The sequence below is a fragment of the Gnatocerus cornutus genome, chromosome 1 (assembly GCF_029298725.1).
Source record: "Gnatocerus cornutus isolate USDA-ARS CGAHR chromosome 1, icGnaCorn1.1, whole genome shotgun sequence".
Taxonomy (NCBI): domain Eukaryota; kingdom Metazoa; phylum Arthropoda; class Insecta; order Coleoptera; family Tenebrionidae; genus Gnatocerus; species Gnatocerus cornutus.
The window spans coordinates 24,515,072-24,535,833 of record NC_142233.1 but is presented as its reverse complement, the minus strand read 5'-3'; the positions used below and the strand labels follow the sequence as shown (position 1 = coordinate 24,535,833).

The 20,762-nt window shown below is 34.0% G+C and overlaps 1 protein-coding gene across 1 annotated transcript in view; it reads left to right on the top strand.

The window, feature by feature from the left end:
• The window catches only part of ssp3 (SCAPER domain-containing protein short spindle 3), a 40,089-nt gene extending 20,087 nt beyond the window's left edge, over positions 1–20,002 (top strand). Inside the window, exons 6-10 of the mRNA XM_088037514.1 lie at positions 11,550–11,715; positions 11,764–11,955; positions 12,690–12,890; positions 19,442–19,612; positions 19,659–20,002. Coding sequence (XP_087893640.1) covers positions 11,550–11,715; positions 11,764–11,955; positions 12,690–12,890; positions 19,442–19,612; positions 19,659–19,736 — 808 coding nt within the window. The 3' untranslated portion in view covers positions 19,737–20,002. The remainder of the gene's footprint in view (positions 1–11,549; positions 11,716–11,763; positions 11,956–12,689; positions 12,891–19,441; positions 19,613–19,658) is intronic.
• Positions 20,003–20,762: the final 760 nt, after the last annotated feature.

Here is a 20,762-nt window from a genome sequence, read left to right as displayed (position 1 = left end):
GTACATGGTGGTGATTATAATTACATTTTTGAGAGTGATCATTTTGGCACTCAGAGAAGCAAAATTGAATATAAAGATTTATTTTAAGTATCTTTCCATGGTGAGCATTTTCGATGCTTTCTTTCTAAATGAAACCCTCTTCCACGTTTACGAGAGGATAAAATCAATAAATGTAGATCTTAAGCTGATTGTTGGTTCTGTAAACGTCACGAAAGAAAGACGCAATAAACTTAAATTTAAAGTGCAACGGATTCAGAGTTTATCTCACAATCATTACAGTCTTGTGGTTCTAGCAACTAAGGTAGTCAATGAATTTTCAGTCACCGTTCTAATGGGAATGGGAATTTTATTTATAAATACGGTGGATGCATTGTATACTGTCACATTTTTAAAAGCCAATGGTGAAACTAATTCTCTGAGATTTTGCAGTAATCTTCTTTGTATGATTCACAATATGTTATCTTTCTGTATGTTTATCTTCGAAACTAACAAAATACAAAATATATCAAACGAAGGATGCACTTTGATACATGCTTTATGGAACAAGTATTGCTTTGAAACTTTGTTTGATAAGCGCCTGCGACATCTTCAGTTAATATCATTGAGGATGCTACATTCTAGATTTAGAGTCAACATTTACGGGTTTGTTATTTTAAATTGGAGATTCTGTCATATGGTAAGTAACTTCATGCAGTACTTGCAATTTTTTATTATCGGACATCTTTTATAGATGATTGCTGCTGTCTCAACTTACGTTACAATCTTGATACAGTTTCAATTGAAAGATATTTTTTTGGTTTAAGTTAGGACTTTGTGTAATGAAATCTTATCGAAAATAAAGAAAACGTTTTTTAGGAAATGGCTTTAAAACCTTTGGGATTACAAATAATAACGACACCAAAATCCATCAAGTTGTAATGTAATTACTATTTCTGTCAATGTGATGCAATACCAGCTAATGCAAGGTTTAAAAATAGTCATCACAAACTTCGCCTAATCAATACCATGTTGACAATTGCTTACATATTTATTAATGTATTGAGTAATTACACTATCAGTACTAATATGGCTCGTGAACTCTTCAAGTCTACTCCAACTTTTCTTCTTTGCATTTACAAACTCTTAGGTATTCTTCAATTTTCGTTGGCACCTCCAAGTCACAAATTGTCGGCTGTTACACCCAGGTTATGGGGCGTCGTCTCCTTTGCTTTTTTAATTTACATTTCGTATCAGTACAACAAGACAACACAACCTGCCGAAGTATTCAATAACATCAACTTTGCTATAAACTACAGCAACATGATTTGCATGACTACTCTTGCGATTCTCTTCTTCAAAAGAAGCAGTAAGATGAGGTCGTTGTTATACCACGTTATCAGATTAGCAGAAGATATTAAATCACCAGCTAAAAAGAGAAGTTACTGGTTGGATACTTTAATTGTTACTATTTTGGTTGTTAGATTTATTCTTCTGATCTTCAGAGGCGAAAAATTTATTTTTAAAGTTTATTTTATATATCTTGCTACTGTGGGTACTTTCGAAGCTCTCTTTTTGAATGAAACGCTCTACCACGTTTGCGAAAGAATTGAATGGATAAATTTGCACTTCAAAATGGTTATTGCGTCCACAAATATGTCAAAAGTGAATCGAAGAAGAATAAAGTTTCATGTGCAGCACATGCAGGTGTTGTCACATTGTCATTACAATTTGGTGGCTCTGGCTACTGACATAGCTAATGCATTTTCGATCACTGTTCCAATAGGATTAGGGTTTTGGTTTGTAAACACAGTGGATGTTTCTTATACAATAACATTTCTACTAATCAATGATCAAGTAACACCAGTTAGATTTCTATCTAATTTTCTGTGCTTGATTTACAACATGGTTTGTTTTGTTGCAATTATTTCTCGAGTTAGTAAGTTCCAAAAAATATCAAACGAAGGATGTACTTTTGTACACAATTTGTGGAATATGTATTCTTTAGAATCGTTTGGTAATCATCTCCGACATCTTCAGTTGGTGTCAGTAAGGATGTTACATTCTAGATTTGTACCTAATATCAATGGATTTTTTATATTGAACTGGGGATTTTGTCATGTGGTATTTCATTGTACTTTGTGTTTGAAACGTAGTAACTGTGATATTTTTTAGATTATTGCTGCTGTGTCTACGTATGTAACGATTCTGATACAGTTTCAACTAAAAGATATTTTTGTTTTGTAACTTTTTTTACAAAATATCTTAGTGGGTATGTTTTAGATGATGCAACAAACCATTTAATTTAGTTTTTTATGTTTAATGACATAGGGTCGGTTACATAATAATTTAATTGATATAAGTTAATTTTTCACAGTCACATGTCACTTTAATGGGGCGTTAAATATTTAATCTGAATTAAAGATTTAATTTAACTTTTGTAAACCGGGTGTTTGGATCGCTTTTTTTCGTGAAGTTACCATAAAAATAATAAAGAAAAATTGTCTTGTCAATTTGTGACTTTAAACTTGTCTTTGATTACTTAAATAAATAAAAGTTTTAAATGGTCATTACATTACCATATAAAAACATCACAGCTACCAGAAATTAATCAGCCGGTAAACATCACGCCTACAACTGTACACTTTATTACTTAATAAAGCCACAAGCCAATTTAGAATTAGGCATTTAAACTACCTCATTATTACGATGGTATCCAAACCCTTAGCACGAAGTCCAATTTTTTTATTGTACATCTACAAACTACTAGGGATTTTTCAGTTTTCAGTTGCTTCTCAAAATAAGAAACTATTCCGATTGTGGTGTTCAATCTCTTTCACCTAAAGTCCATTTGAATAAATTTGGCCGCTTGCTCTAACTAGTACGCTATGGACCAAAATTGTAAGACTGACAGATTCAAGTGGCAAAAAATAGTAGTTAAATCTGGGCTGGCCTGGGTAAAATGTATTTGTCAAAAATTATTATTGGTTTATTGTCTTTGCGTTGGAAATAACTATCATTTGTTAAAGTAATAAGTGGTTTTACGCAGAGGAAAAGCAAATTTCCTAAAATCCAAAAATTTTCAATGCATCAAACAGGATACCTGCAGCGAACTTTTTAGAACCACTCGAATCTGTCAAAGTGACAATTTCAAGTCATAGAGTAATGCGTTAGAGCTAGCGGCCAAATTTATAATATGGACTTTATTTCGCTTACATTTCATCAGTACAACACAACGAAACAAACACCGAACTACTTTAGCTTTGTAACGAACTATTGCAATATGGTCTGGATGACTATGTACGTGGTACTCTTTTTCAAAAGAAGTAATAAGTTAAAATTGATATTTATTTTACGACCTAAGTCGACGAATTTTAATTTAAAATTTGTTATATAGCATCCTATTTAAACGACTAAATATTGATGTTTCATGGCATCATTCTGTTACATATCTATGATCAATAAATACGCTGTTGACCTCTGCCTATCTATTAGTTGATGAAACGACAAATTGACCTAGGATTATGCAATTACATTTAAACGCTGTCAGTATTAATATGGCATGTAGACCCTTTGAATCAACTCCAACTGTATTATTATACACCTACAAACTTCTTGGTGTTTTTCAGTTTTCAGTCTGCCCGTCCGGTCACAAAATGTGTCAACACTGATAGCTCGATCATGGGGCGTCATTTCGTATACATACTTTTTTTATATTTCTTATCAATACAACCACATAATGCAAACAAACATGGAAGTTTTTGACCATTTCAACTTTATTTCAAACTACAGTAATATTATTTGTATGATTATTTTTGCCATGGTTTTCTATAGGAGAAGTAACAAGTTGAAGCTATTATTGCACCAGATCATTGAAGTAAAAGTGCGACATAAATCGATTAAGAAGAGAAAACATTGGATGGACATTACTGTGATTGTAGTTTTGATTTTGAGGATTATCTTTCATAGCTTTAGTGATGTAACTTTCAACTTCAAGATTTACTTCATGTATCCTGCCGTAGTCAGTACTTTTGAAGCCTTGTTTTTGACTGAAATGCTGTGGCATGTTTATGAAAAAATAGAATTAGTGAATTTACATTTGGAACTGATTATCGATTCTGTGCAAGTCTCTGAATTAGACGAAAGAAAAATTCGGTACTGTGTGGAAGAGGTTCAGATGTTGTCACATTGTCGCTATTACCTTCTGACTCTAGCAGCTGACGTAGTTAAAGAATTTTCAGTCACCGTGATAATGGGAATTGGAATATGCTTTGTAAGCACAGTGGATTGTTCTTATACAGCAATAGTTTTAGTAGCCAATGGGAAAACAGTTTCAATTAGATTTGTTTGTAATCTACTGGGCACAATTTACTACATGTTTTGTTTTTTTATGGTCATCTTCAAACTTAGTAGTTTAGAAGGTATAATAGACGAGGGATGTACGTTTCCACATAGTTTATGGAATAAATGTTCTTCCGAGTCTTCGTTTAATAAGCAGCTGCGCCATCTTCGCTTAGTATCTGTCAGCATGCTGTATTCGAGATTTAAAGCGAGTTTTGACGGATTTTTTATATTAAATTGGGAGTTTTTTCATATGGTAAATACTTGTTTTGACTATTAAATGTAATTAATAACTGTGACATTTTTTAGATGATTGCTGCTGTTTCTACATATCTTGTTATAATTATCGTCCAGTTCAATCTAAAAGATATTTTTGTGGTGTAACTTTGAGTTTTTTTAACATTATGTGTTTGTTTATTCTCATGTTTTGGTGATTGCAGGTTTTTATAAACGCGTCCATTTTTTATATACAGGGTCCGGTAACACTTGTGTCCACCCCGAAAATCGTCTTTAATTTTAAAGATAAAATTTTAGAAATTCGCATACGCTTATGGTTGACAAAGCTCTAGAAGTTGACGCAAAAATTTGTTTTTTATGGCGGTTTGGTTGGCGTCGCGACGCCTAAGAAGTATAATTTTTAGCGATTTTTGAGTTTTTGCGGAAATATTCGCGAATTCAATTTTGTTTCAGCATAACTGTGATACAAATATGTGAGTTTTTATTTTAAATCTAATGCAAATTGTGTTTAAAATTTGCGAAAAAAACGCTGTTTTATCAAGTTAGTTTTCAAAATTATGACAGCGCAGTGACAAACTACGTTTACACCAAAATTTCACAAGTTACTTCATTCACTCTTATAAAGTTTAATTTTGATTAACACGGGCATTTTGCACTTTATGGACACCAGAAATCGTTAATTAACATGGACAAAGCGACAATTTCACCAAGTAAGACTTTTGTTACAATCTAAAGCGAACCAACGGATAGATGTCATTTGTGACACAAGATGTTGACAGATGGGTGTAAACGTAGTTCCCATTTTTGACGTATTTAAATTGGAAACTAACTTGATAAAACAGCATTTTTTTCTCAAATTTTGAAGACAATTTGCATTGAATCTAAATTAACAGCTGAGATATTTTTAACACATTTATATTGAAAAAAAAAATTAAATTAGGGGTTGATATCACAAACCCTCACAATTAGCTAAAAATTACATTTTTAAAGCGTCGCGACGCCAAAACTATCAGTGATAAAAACAAATTTTTACGTCATCTTCTAGAGCTTTGTCAACTGTGAGCGTATGCAAATTTTCAAAATTTTATCTTTAAAATTAAAGCGGTTTTGGGGGTGGACACAAGTGTTGCCGGACCCTGTATAGGTTGATAGATTCTCACAGATTTTGCGTCATTTCTGGTCTCGAAAGAAACGTTAAAGATTTAAATAACATTTCTTCAGCAATTTGAGATAAAAATTTCGTTTTGAAGTGAAAATTTTAGTAAAATATTTATCTTAATCTTAGCATTTCTATGAGGCTAGGAATTCTTGATGAATTTCTTTTGACGGACGATTTACCAAAATTAAAGATCAAACGTCAACTGAAACTGAAATCCGTCGCCTGAAACTATTATAATGCATTCTCAGATGAAAATAGAAATTTTTAACCATGAATATAGTGTGATGAAAAATAAGGCGCCCATACTATCTATCATGTTGCAGCTAATTCTTTCCTGAGCCCAAAATTGAAAACCAAAACGAAATTTCTGCTTTTTTAAGTAAGATAGTAGTTTTTTATTATAAACGATCAAACTATTTCGATAAACTTTTTATGACAATTTTATTGTTATAGACATTAGTGGCATTACATTGTTTACAGTTAATCAAAAAAATTCTGTATCAAAAAAGGACAAACAGATGAATATGAATTGTTGGAAATCAAATTTAATACATTTATATACATTTTCGGTAAATTATATGTATTATAAAAGTAACACAAGAAACATAATCTTAAACTAACAGCACAGGCTTCCTTTAAGATTCTGGTTTCATTTAACCACAAATATTTATAGGATATTTAGGGCCAGTTTACAAAAGCAAAATGAAGTACTTCTAATTCAATTTGATTAAATATTTAACATCATATTAAAGTAGCATGTGACCGTTTTCCGCCAATCAAATATCATCAATCGTGAAATAAGTTGCGAGATTAACCTAATGTCAATTATTAGTGTGTAAACTGGTCATTAAACTATGATATTAATTAGTATTTACACAGATAGACGTTAGTCTTTATAGCAAAGTTTTTCTCAGACTCAACTGAAACAAATTTTTGTTAGATATTGCAAGTGATGCATATGTGCTGTTAAAACTGCATACATTTCAATAGTTATGCCTTTTCCTTCGTTCTCTGCACATGCCAAAGTGTCACATGGGTTCAATTTAGCCTTGAAGGGCTTCGTTTTCCCTCTACAGAAGCAGGAGTTTCACTTCGACTGCCTCACTTGATCAAATTAATTATTCATAACGGAGCCGCCCCCGAAACATGCGTGTATGCACGAAAATACGTAACCATATCATGAGTTTATCTGGTTGTTGGGATCGCACGTTGTGATGTCAAATTTGAAAAGAAATTTCGACATTTATAAACGGATTTTATCGGACGGGGGCGGACAACATCTCACATTTTCGTGAAAAATGTGAAAATCGATTAGGGCGGAAAATACTAAAAGAAAACATGTTTTGGTGGTAAGTTCGGGTTAATGTGGTAAGGGTAAGATTTTGATGCCTCTATAGAGATAGGTTTTTTGTTGAAATTGATTTCTGTCTTAAAATGAAATATAACGGCGTTAAGTGGAAAATAAGTTAACGGAGGTAAAGAATTGGTAGGTACTCGTAAATATCGAAAAATGAAGTACACCGATTCAACTTCAAATCCATTAAACTTGCATGTTGTTAAGGTTTTGTATCATAGCAACTTCATGGTGTTTGGTCCTAGAAGAATTTTATGTCGGTCGAGTGAAGGATTTTTTATTTAAGACTAAGTTAAAAAATGTGTGAACTGAGCTTTTTTATTTTCGTTTTCAAAGAGCTTATTTCCTCTATGCTGTATCATAAAGTAAAGTGCTAATTCAAGAGAAGCGTCACGTCTAGCGTTGGATGCAGAAGCCACTCTTGCCTCCCGCAAACATTCCAAAGTGTAAAAGAGTTGTTGCAATAAGATGGCATCTCCAAGGGACGGCTGTCAGATCCAGTGCAGTTTTGTGTGATGTTTCTATTGATAAGCTCGCTCCCCCGACGTTAGAGCTCCAAATAGCGGGTATTTGTTACAAATCGAATAATAAACGTGTGCCCGGAAAGCAAATAATGCATTCGACATTGAAGCACTCCAAAAATAGAGTTATTGCGAAGAGTGCACAAACATGAGATTATAATAATGTGTATAATAAATTGATGGACTGCTTGAATATTTCACGTACGAGAACGATAAGTTTGCAGAGCGAAAAAACTGATTTTTCTCGTTGAATATTTCAACATTCAAGTCAAACATTAATTTTCCATTTGCATATTCTCTTCGGTTTTCTCCATTCCCTGAACGTACTTTAATTTAATTTTTCAACATTTTTAAGGCGATACACGAAAAATTATCTTTATAATTGGGTTCCTCTGTTTGATGTTTTCATTTTGCCATGTAAACTCGGAGGATTCTTGGGCGGAACGATGGGAAGAGAAAGCGCGCCTCTCGTGAAATTGCTGTGGATCTGTGCAAACAGCCGGTATTTGAACAGTTTTAGGAATTCAGGCTACTCCGTAATTATATTTGGATTTCAGCCAGATACTTTTTCAGTTTTCGCTTTGTGCACATTTCAATTAGGCAAAATAAAATCATTTTCGTACCGAGAGTTCAAGGAGGGGGAAAAGCCTGTGAGAAAAAACCCATCGACGCAAATGTATGTTCCATGTACTTAAAAAAGCTAAATATTTTAAAAAGATACCGGCTCTCTGAAGAGCCTTTTCCATAACTGGAAACACCAATTTCCTCTTCAGACGTAATTATTATAATCAAGCCTAAATTAGGATTTAGCAACCCTTTTTCGGCTCTGAAGGACCTCAGGACCGTCGATTCCATTCGCTGAGCCGTGATTCACTTCATTACTTTTTAATTTTTGTCAATTAAGAATTTCCTCTGTTGGCTTTCACTTTATGCAGAAAACACTCTTTTCGTTATGGAACGAAGCCTGTTTGAAGTAGAGGAAAGACGGTATATTTCCAGAGATACGAGCAAATTTAATTAGAATCGACGGGTAAAAAAGCCTCCCAATGTAAATTAATTACAGACGAAGTCCTCGACGTTAATATTTCCATGCAATTTTTATTAGAGATGATAATGCCAGTTTCAATATGACTTTTTGTTTGGTCTTGTGAATTGGGACTCGACGCCGTTTTCCAAATTAAACACAGAACGGAATATTTTACTCAGAAAATCCATATAACTTTAAAATGTGAATTCAGCTGGATTACACGGTTCCATCAAGATTTTCAGTTTTATCTTCCATGCCATTCTACGCCGATAACCAAAAACATTATTTCTCTATTTAGTTCTAAATATTCCACGATGACTTTTCTCACTCCTCGTTTTTATTAATCTTGACAGGACGACGAAATGTATAAATTCAATTTCCTTAAAGAAATTGATCAACACAGCTACAATACGGATCAGCATTCTGATTAATGAAGTGGATTTGATCTTGATTAGACAGCAGCAGCTAAAATAATGCGAATAGACATGCCAGGAGCGTTAGTTCCAAGGCCATAAATGTCAATTCATCGTTGAGTTGGAACGACCCCAACTTGTAACTGCGTCCCCTTCGTATTCACACTTCCCTTTTTATTATTTTTTAATCATCGCCCAAGTCCAATCGTTACAGATTAATTTATTCCGTTTGTTTTGTTTCGGGCTGTTTGTCGAACGGTCATTAGGATTTCCACCGGTGATTATTTACTCGTATCTGTTTTAGGATTGAATATTTCTTGCCTCGGTGAACATGTTGATTTATTTTTTTTATTAAAATAAATCCTTGCCAATATTTTCGGATGTTTAATATTTAAATCTTCAATGGTACATGTGTCAAATTTGTGACAGAAAATGTACAATCTGTCAAATACCGTTAGTTTTAATGATGCAGGGATGAAAACAAATTTTGTTGCCCAAAAAATTTGCCTCTGGCGCTCATGAGCGTGAAAGCTATTTTAAATTCAGTTTTAATTATTTCCACGAAAAATTTTATAAAATATTTAATAAAATAAACAGTACATAATTCCAATATAGCGATATGAAACATGTTTAAAAAGGTATTTTAGCTGCTATCGAAAATGTAGTTACAAACAATTTAATACACAAACCAAATTTTTTTATTTTACACGAAATATTTAATCATTGCACTTACTTAAAATGTAATCGAATTCTCGTATAATTGTATTAAACTCACTGGGCGTTATTGTTTAGTTTGAATATAATTATGTAATTTAAAAATAATTATTATTTAAAATTTGGAATAAACTTTTTATCTTTATTCCACGGGCACATGTATTAACTTATTTACTTAGTAGAAGCTAGAGCTTTTGAACCGTTCTTCCATTTTAAAGATTTTTTTTCTTCAATCGCTACATAAAATAGACATTTGATTGTCATTTTTTTTCACGCTTTTTAATGCAAGTTTGTAAAAGAATTTGTCATTGAAACTGTAAATGACTAATCGTTTTGTACCCATAGGTGGTTTATCGACTTTTGTGAGATTTCACGCATATTCGTGCCAACTGCTGGAATTACAACCATTGAATTCGCGTAAAAACGTATGTCGTGATTAAATTCGCACTCCAAAACTGTACAGAAATTCTGTCAAGTAACATACGTATTAAAACTGCCTTTTGAAGTGGGTATTTTTTTTCAATTTTGCTTAATTTACTGCGATTGTTGAAAAAATCTTGTTTCAACTCGTGCGAAATGGATGTTACGCACACGACGTGCGGAAAACGTTACTTGTTGCAAAAGGAGCTATTTTTGGCATAATTAAAACGTGTAAAGGCCGAATAATGTACAAAAGTTTTAACCAAATAACTCGCTGTGTAAATTTCGACAAGGTAAATCTCAAACTGGAGCAGCTAAAGTAAAATATCAACATATAGCTGTGTTCTAATTCTAACAAGAGTCATCGCACTGCTAAGTACATTCAAACACACATGTCATCTCCCAGGCATCCCAATAGTAACAAGAGCCCGCTATGCCGGATCGGCTCCGGAAACCCTCTATACAAACACCGGAGAGGGGAAAATGAAACGAAGGCCAGATTTGGAAAGCCAGTGCACTTCTTAGCACATTTTCTCCCTGGTCACAGTTCTGTTTATTTCCCATCATCGATGATGGGAACTACCCGAAGGTTCTTGTACTTGTCCGTCGAAAACTACTGAATCAGGTGTTTGCTCAGACAGATCCATCAGATAAGCACTTAATGAATAAATCCTCGATATCCATCGACATCGGTGTAAGCTCGTCGGTTCGGCACCCATTTCTATTTGATAACTTGATAGCGAAGTTGGTCCGCTCCGGGTTTATGAGATACTTCAGAGACGGGTCAAGCGTGTTCTAGTGGCTTTTGCTAGATTCAAATGCTGTTTTAGATTGTTTGTGTTGCCCTCACAGGGCTATATTGAAGGCGGGATTTGCATGTGCTTCGACTTTGTGTTGATTGAGGATGTATATACATAGTTAATTATTTGCTACAACTTGGAGAGGGGTAAACAATATGTTACTGCACGGAGATGAAACTTTCGGAACAATTTTTTTTTCATACCTTCCTCGGAAGCACTGCTTGCCTATAATACTTTTTTTAACATTTACAGCCCTCACTTAATGTCTTCATTAACACCCGACAGGTAGTTTTCTACCTGCAGCAATCCACTTTTTCTCACCAGAATGAATCAAAAAGGGACCGAACTGAGCATATGTGTTCCAAGTCACATCTGTCTCGTTAACTAGCCATCTCGCAATGACCGTTCTAATCTGATAAGGTGTATAAGTTATGTCGGCATGTGTGGGAGCCTAGGCACATGCCGCACTTCAACCCACCCTATAATCACATTAGATGTGTCATCTGCAGCCTCTTAGCGCCGCTTTCACTCGTGACACTATCCATTTGAACCACATGCCCATAATATATTTTTTCTGCTTTTTTCAGCTTTTGCGTCTGTGTCGGCATCGTTGAACAGCTCGCACAATGCTGTTTAGCCGTGCGAGGACCCGTCCATGACTCTCCTCCAGCTTGTGCCTTCCTTTTAGCCGCTTTGGAGTTCTTGGCCGCTTTGGCCGACAATTGTCCGGAAGACGCGGATCCCACACACTTAGTAAGTTTGAAAAAGAAGAGTAAGGACTAGTCAAACATTTTTTTTTAGATAAGTACTCTTCACGGTACCGAGCTTCTCGGCGCCGTGTCCATGTTGTACGGCAGCCTCCTTCCTCCAGATTCCTCCCCTCGCGTCGAAGGACAATCTCCTCCCGTTGTTCCTGCCCCCTGTCTTAGCTTAGCCACCGCCACGTTTAATTTACTACGTCGCATCGCAGAGCTGGACTTGATCAAGTTTCAGGTCAGTACTTTTCATTTTCAATCCAGAAAGTACAATTCGCAACGGGGAATGCCGTTGTTTACAGATCGGCCTCTAACCATGTTTGCAGTAGATGATACGCCACCGCCGCTCGCGTTTTAATTGAATCAGTTTGCTTCCAATTGGAAATTAGCTTTGTACCGGGTTGAAGTTAATTTGTGGGAGGTCTCTGGGGCCGAGCCAAGAGATGGAGGATGTAAGCACAGAGAGAGGCTTCCGTGTTTGCTTGGTGGTGTATCCTCTAATTAAACCAGCCTTGTTTCTTTTGTTGTGTCAACACTGATGTAATTTTCATATCGTGGCGGGTTTTAAGCAGGATTGTTATTGAAATTGTTTGTTTAACTCGTTCTTCTTGCTGCGGAAGGTAGATTTTAAAGAAGCAAATTAAAAAAAAACTAATTTGCAACGCACACATTCAAGTTTTCTCTTGGTTTAATAGTTTAATTTTTATTACCTCCCCCGGAAAGTTTGCACAGATGACCTAATCTGCACGCGTGAGATTGATATGTGTTCATTGGAGGTCCCGCCGCTCTTGATTAAACCCTCTTGGGATAGAGCGTGTGTCCCGCAAAGCACGGTCAATTCTCTAGAGACTCCGCCTGTAACTAACAAACCGACTGTTGGGTTAAACTAAGGCACACAATAACCACAATTCAATTTTTACGATTCAATGATGGATTGATTTTTCCCAAGCCAGTTTTTTTGTCTTATTTCAGGAAGTTCTCGGGGCGGAGGGTATCTCTTTGCAGTTCCGACACATCGCCAGCCATTTGATCTGGTGTTGCGCTCTCCCGACGACCACATCATCAAAAAGTAATGGGAAGGATTCCGCTTCGGAAACAGGTGCTCATCAGGATCTTCTCCACGAAGTTATTGCAGTTACTGGATATTTTGCGGTGGAGAATAACGACAATCAGGTCAGTTTTATTGGTGTTAAAAATCCATAAATCAATCGTGACCTAAATTGATGGCGTATAGTTTTCAGATAGCAAAAAGGGGGTGGAAATTTGCGTTTGTAAGTGTGGGGTGGTGATTTTAATATTAGAGTGGGGGTGTCTCGAACAACAGACAAGAATCCGTTGAGAATTTTCATTATTAATTTTTTACCTCTTTGGTAGACGAGATATATTAAATGTCAAAACTCGATTTCGTGTTTCAATATTTGAGTGGTTTAGGATCTGCACAAGTGGAAAATGTAAACACTTTTCCTTTGATTTTTTTGTGGTCGTGATTAATCATAATTTTCCAACTCGTTCCTCGTTCGATGTTAATTAGCCAAGCAATAAATCCACACGTACCTGTAAATAACTCATTTGACGATGTAATACTCTGATATCATCATTAGCGATAACCGTTTGCGTGTCAGAACTTACCTGTTAGCTTTTCCGCGCGCCATTTAATTCCGTTTCCGGTCACACGGGCTTGACACGTGTTACTTCCACCAGGAACCTCTGGGGGGCTTGGAATAATTCGCATTTTTTATTATTTATACAAGAAGACGTTGCCTTATACATATTTAAGAAAAGGAAAAACTTTTCTTCTTGAAGCGAGATGCAGAAAACTTTTTAAATTAAGCATATCAAAGCTATCTGACAGTCGATAAATTTTAAGTTGGCATACTTACAAATTTATAGCAGGACGTTTAAAGTTTTTCTCTTTTTCTCTATAAAGTTACAGTAGGTTTGTTTTGTGTTAAGTAATACTCCCTTCGTTCGGAAAAAAGTGTTCGATTTCACCTTTTTATCTATTCGAAAATAAATGTTCAATTTTAAAAAAAATTGTATTTCTGTCACAATTATCAACTTAACATATTATATTACTTATAAACACTTATTGCTAATATAAAAACATTGAACAATTGAATTTTTAGCATTTTTGATTAAAATGTACTTTAGAACACCCTTTTTGTTTTCTTGTGAAAGGCAGTTCTGCTTTTTCTTTGTCAAATTCCTTAAATTTTCGTTTGCAGTTTCCATATTTTCTTCAAACCGGTGTTTTAATCTTTTAGTTCAAATGAGAAACAGATGAATTATTTATTACGAGTGACAAGACACAACAACTGGCAAAATTGCATGTACTGTCACACTGAATATGGATGTAACTGACAGTGATAATTGTTTTTAAATTTTTCTTAACAAAACTTTATTTTAAAACAAAAGTCAAAATCGGACACTTATTTCCAAACAGAGGAAGTACATAATGATAAAATGATTTTTCTTCAATCGATATAGAAATTAGGCATTTGCGCTTGTGTTTGACAACGCAAAATTGACGTTTTTCGAGTACTGTCACTTTGTGGCTCTAGCGCGACAAGTTGAAAAAACGCTCGCTCGGATAATTTTTTTCGATAAATCGCTTATGCCTTATGCAATGTGCATGTTTGCGCTCTTAATAAACAAATAGTTTCATATATCCATAACCACAACAATGTGGTTAGTCAAATACTAGTGGTTTATACAGGATCCGGCAACACTTGTGTCCACCCCCAAAATCGTCTTTAATTTTAAAGTTACAATTTTGAAAATTTGCAAACGCTCATAGTTGACAAAGCTCTAGAAGCTGACGCAAAAATGTGTTTTTTATCACGATTTGGTTGGCGTCGAGATGCCTAAGAGGTATATTTTTTAGCGATTTTTGAGTTTTTGCGGAAATATTCGCGAATTCAATTTTTTTTCAACATAACTGATACAAATATCTGAGTTTTTATTTTAAATAAAATGCAAATTGTGTTTAAAATTTGCGAAAAAAACGTTGTTTTATCAAGTTAGTTTTCAAAATTATGGCAGCGCATCGGCAAACTACGTTTACACCAAAATTTCACAAGTCACTTCATTCACTCTTATGAAGGTCAATTTTGATTAACTCGGGCATCTTGCACTTTATGGACACCAGAAATTGGTAATTAACATCGACAAAGCGACAATTTCACCAACTAAGACTTTTGTTACAATCTAAAGTAAGCCAAAAGATAGATGTCATTTGTGACACAAGATGCTGACAGATGGGTGTAAACGCAGTTCCCAACTTTGACGTAATGCAATTGGAAACTAACTTGATAAAACAGCATTTTTTTCTCAAATTTTGAAGACAATTTGCATTGAATTGAAAATAACAACTGAAATATTTTTAACACGTTTATATTGAAAAAAAGTTAAATTAGGGATTGATATCACAAACCCTCACAATTAACTAAAAATTTCATTTTTGAGGCGTCGCGACGCCAAAACTATCAGTGATAAAAAACAAATTTTTGCGTCCGCTTCTAGAGCTTTGTCAACTATGAGCGTATGCAAATTTTCAAAATTTTAACTTTAAAATTAAAGACGATTTTGGGGGTGGACACAAGTGTTGCCGGACCCTGTATAGTAGTTTATTTTATATTAATATTGCAGAAATACGGCAGAAGGACGTTTATTGCCGATGGTACGCCTTTTTGTATTATTTAATTGTTGAACTTCAAGCTATTAATATCTTTTTATCGGATTTGACAAATACAAATAAATCATAAAAAGAATCATTTGTAGTTTGCTATCGCGGTTGCGAATAAAATTTTGTAATGCATTCATTACTGAAAACATAAGCATCTCGTATCTATTCTTTTCTATCTTGTCTTAAAGGCCTTATAAGAAACTCATACAATAAAAAACATTTACTTAGTTTATATTTTAAAACGTAAAATTGATTATGGATTCATAATTCAATACTATTTAATACAATAATAGTCGAATTTTTAAATAAAGTTACAATTTGTAATGTCGAGCTTTTGTTTTGAAACATTTGTTCATTTTGTGTGCAAACAGGACTATTTTTCAGTGCAGTTTTTATCGGAATAATTGGACAAATTGTTAAAAGAGTCTTATCAACGAAAAATAATGACAAATATCCGGTTTACGTTTTCACATTGAGAGTATAATTGTGAAATCATGTTCCTATTGTGGAAAATAAAATATTCAAAATGAATAAAATATTATTTTACCGCATTTGAATATAAATAATTTCCAAATTCAATGCATTTACAACGAAATAAACTCAGATAAAATGTCACACTAATCGGTCCTCGACAACACAAGTTCTTGTGAACGCCGACCTTAACACATGTCTACAATATTTTCCATTGGATTTATTTTATTTTTCGACACGTTCCAAAGCACGGTCCTATTTCCCCCTCGTAAATTTTTCGGGTTTTTTTATCCGTGGGTGCAATTGGGCCAGAAAGCATCTCTGCATTCCTGCGACTGTTCGGTCTCGCCGGCCGCCGTCATTAAGATAGCGCGGGCGCCATCGAAGCTGCCATGCTGCGAAAAACACCACCGGTTAGATTGATGTTGTTTCTCTTCGTCTTCGTCGTCATCATCTTCGTAGTGTTAATGTTGTTATCGCGAGGTCGTTTCCGAACAATACCACACCCCTCGATGTCGTTGGTCACGATCACTAATCGTGATTATTTCCACCGATACTGCAGGAGTTGACGACGATGATAGTTTCCACCATCAGCGTTGTCTGTATGATTAAATTACGGCACGCGATACATCGTTTTGTTGTGCATTATACTTTATGGCCGTCGTTGATATTACGAACGTTTTAAAGCCGGTGGCAGGAATCGACGCGATGTTAAATTAATTTCTAATTTATATGGAAATTAACGGGCGATGAGGCTTTATTGAAACAACAAAAATGTACGCCGGAATTTATGGAGGGTACTATTTTATTACAGGGATTTTATGTGTGCTGATTACAAGAGAAAAAATTACCGGTTACAAACTCGGAATATTTTGTTTTTTCTTCTTATTTGAATGAACAAATATTTTATTCAAACTAAAATGTTTAGTTCTCATCCTCTAAACATTCATTTTTATCTTTGGGAAGCGAGAAATCAGAATTACTGTTTGAGAAATGAAAGCAGGTACGAAGGAAAATTTCTTACAGGAAAAATGTTCTAATTACATGAAAGAATCTTCTATATTCACAATTTTCTTGGATTCGTATATTCAAGATTAAAAATTTTTAGGTTTTAAAATTTGTAGGTACTTTCGATGTTGGTTAAATTGCGAAATAAATTGGAACAAGAAATAAAATTTTTTGAGTTTACTAATAGCAATTTGTATATAAATAAGATCGCAAATTTACACATTGTTGAGCAACGTCTTTTGAAATTGACAATGTAAGTTTTTGCTCGCACTTCACACAAGAATTTTTTCTACAATCTAGCATTTTACGCAATTCAAATGAACACTTTAGTTCCACTTTTAAACTTTTAACGTAAGCAACATTCAACTTCACACAACATTTAATCAATTGAAAAATCTACCCTTGGCTGTAGTTTATAGAAAAAAATTTCGCGTGCGAACGTTTTTTCAACTTTGTCGCATTAGAGCGTCAACTTTGCGTTGTCAAATGCAAGCATATATGCGTACCTACTTTCTATAACGATTGTAGAACAAGAAATTTCTTGAGCTAAAAATCCTCGAAACTTAGGAGTCCAAGCATTTAATTTTGACATTATATTTCCACTCCACCATCCATCATATCTTGAGAAACATTTTTTCTGTTGTACATGGCACCGCCCAACACATTCCGAACATTCCATATATTTTTTAAATTTTATTCTTTTGTATAATTTATTATTGTTATTGTTGCTATACCTATTTTGCCGTTTATTGCGTTTTGATAATTTATATTCACTATTTCGGTACCTCAGAAGCATAAGAGTCTATCTCCAATTTTGGTGAAAAATTGAAAAAGTTAAATAATGTTTTTTATTACCCTTTACATCTTCTTTTTTTAATTTTAATTTTTTAATTTTTAATTAATTTGGACCGACAAAGAGAATTTTTAGAAATTTTGATTTAATTTTAATTTAATTTTTTAATTTTTAATTAATTTAGACCGACAAAGAGAATTTTTAGAAATTTTGATTTTGAGGAGCCAAGAAAAATTTTTGTTTTTTGACCAAATAAAAATGTGATCAAAAATTTTTGACGACCTGTAAGTTCTTCATTTTTAATGCCACCATAACCAAATTTGTGGAGTTTTATAAGTCTTGACTGTCTTATTAAGAGAACCGATTTAGAAAAATAGACCAAAACGGAGAATATTTAGAAATTTTTATTTGGACAACTGTGAAAATGTCAATTTTTTTCAACACTGTAATTTCGTTATTTTAAGTGCGACAGGAACGAAATTTATACATGTTGTTTTATTTGTTTGTTTTAGTAATATCACTAATTTGCAAAAATTTTGATCAAAAAGTCGTTTTTTCGTTTTTATAGAAATTTTTGTTTTAAGACCAAAAAAATGCCACAATTTTTTTTAAGATCCTGTAGTTTCTTAATTTTTAATGTGATTTTAACGAAATTTGTGGAGATTATCACTCTTGACTGTCTTATTTGCAGTGCCGATTTACAAAAATTTAGAGCGAAAAAGAGAATTTGTAGAAATTTTTATTTCGAGCAGCTAAAAAAATGTACAAAAAAAAACTTGAACGCGCTTTAATTTCGACATTTTTGGTGTCATAAGAACGAAATTTGTGAAAGTTTTTTTAAGGTTAAATAGTCCATAGAATTTGCTGAATTTGGGTTAATTTTAAAATATCTTTGTTAGCCATTATTTCTAATAACGTATTACCTTTTTTTTGTAAAAACATTGTTAAGTTTCTTTAACTAAGTGGGACTTAAGTTTAGATAATCCAATTTTTCTTAGAAGCATATGGACCGAAGTGTAAAAATATGCCCAAAAAATTATTTTTGGATCAAAGGTTACGACTGTTACGCACGTTTTCAAATAAATAGTCATCAATAACTCGCAATTCGCTCTTAAATTGCATATTTGAAAAAGAGATTAATCCCAATTTCCTAGGCAACGAGAGTCTAATGCTTAACTGACCAATGGATGGATAGTATGTGTCCATAGTTACCAATTTTCAAATTCTGTTCGGCTTCGGGATTGGCTACAGTTTTTTTGTCTTATCTCGGTTATTTTTTGAGTTAAAAAATTATGGTTTCAAAATTTTGGTTCAGAATTGTTGCCTCCATAAGCCCTTTCTCTCTGGAGCGCGAGTCCTGGGACACCCTGTATTTAATATTTCCAGTTGTAACTTTTTTGCATGTATACCTACTAAGTTTGTAAATTCCTTTGTTTAATTCATGGATACGAATCTTGCAACTTCCTTTGTTCCAATTCCGTCTCTCAAATTTGAATTTCTGCTTCTAATTGAGTGTTTGATAATTATAAAGTTACGAATACTTCCATTCTGATTTAAATTGCCTTTAAGGATTCTTCTTCGTCAATATTTGTTTTACTTCTTGAAATGTATTTTACTACTGAACCCCTTTTAACAACTGCATAATTTCATCAATTATGTAACTTTGTAACTCCGACAAAGACATTTTACCTCACACTCTCGACGTAATTTGCAAGTTTATTCAAACTTGTTCGTGAGGATCTGTAATAGATGGTCGATTTTTTTCAGATGCTGCTTGTAAGCGGACAACCACCTTCAGTGCTGCAACAACTTTGTTCATTGCCTTTTCCTTATTTCTCTGTGGAGGCTCTTTCCAACGTGCTTTACCCAACCTTGTTAGCGTGCTGTGTCGGAAACGAGCACACCACAGCAATACTTCAACAAGAACTTTCCTATAACGTGAGTAAAATGACATCTGGTGTCTCTTTTATATGGTTTCTTCTAGATTCTGGAGGACTTCCGCACGTCGGAAGTGGGTCAAAAGCACCGTTTGGTCAAACTACTAAACAAAGCTCGAGCTTAAGGAACTACGTGCAATGTATTTTATAAGAGTATTGTTGATTCCATTAGTCACTAGAAATTAATAAACTAACCAGCCTTTCATGTGAGGGCGCATACTTTTCCATTTATTGTGTCTAACAGTGTACTGATTTTTAAAGCACTATAAACAATTGCTTGGCTTTTTAGTTTCGATGTGATCGTATTTTTGAGATTATTATGTGATCGTGGTAAATATTATATTTTTAGGTAACTTGTAGCTTTTCTATAATATAGTAATTATGAAGACAGTCAATGCGTTTCATTGTTGAGATATAATAATCAATAGGCACTTCCCTCGAGATCGTAACGTCTTCGGATCTTCCCCTTGAGAAGTGTCGTTGTGGGGGACGTCGCCCCATGCTCTTAGTGCTAAGTGCTCGTGTTAATCTAAAGCTCCCTACTGCCCTACGCTGTTTTTCCGCGGGCATGCTGAGTCTGGAACACCGATTATTGTGCAGTTCTTTGGTAAAAATATTTCAGTGACAACGAGAGGAGCAGCAACAAATCACTTAGACGGGTTGAGGGTCGAAATTTCGATAATTAAGTTTTTTATTTTTTTATTACTCTGATTTCTTTTGAATTTTTTCAATAATTGTTTCTATGTTTCGCCACGGCCGGACATCAGCCCGGGCTGATCGCGATCTTTTATTCGTTGTAAGAAGGAGCTATAACTCCATTTTTTATTAAGTTGAGTGAACTACAAGAAGTGCTGTCTTTCAGGGTATTTTCACATTTTTTTCCTAATATTTACACTACTTTCCTTAAAACTCGGAAATTTTTTTAGTTGAATCCGTTATAGTTCTTAGATCGACAACAATGGTTTATTGCAACTTCTTTTTTACTTTGTATGCTATTTTTGTTGCTTAGTTTCATAGAAGGTATAGCATTTAGCAACTAAACTTAAAAAATATTTGAATTTTTCTGAAGGATATTTTTTATTTTTTTTTATTTTTGGAAATTTTTAGTAAGGGAAATTGGCCTCTTCTTTCAGCGTATCTTTAATTTATAT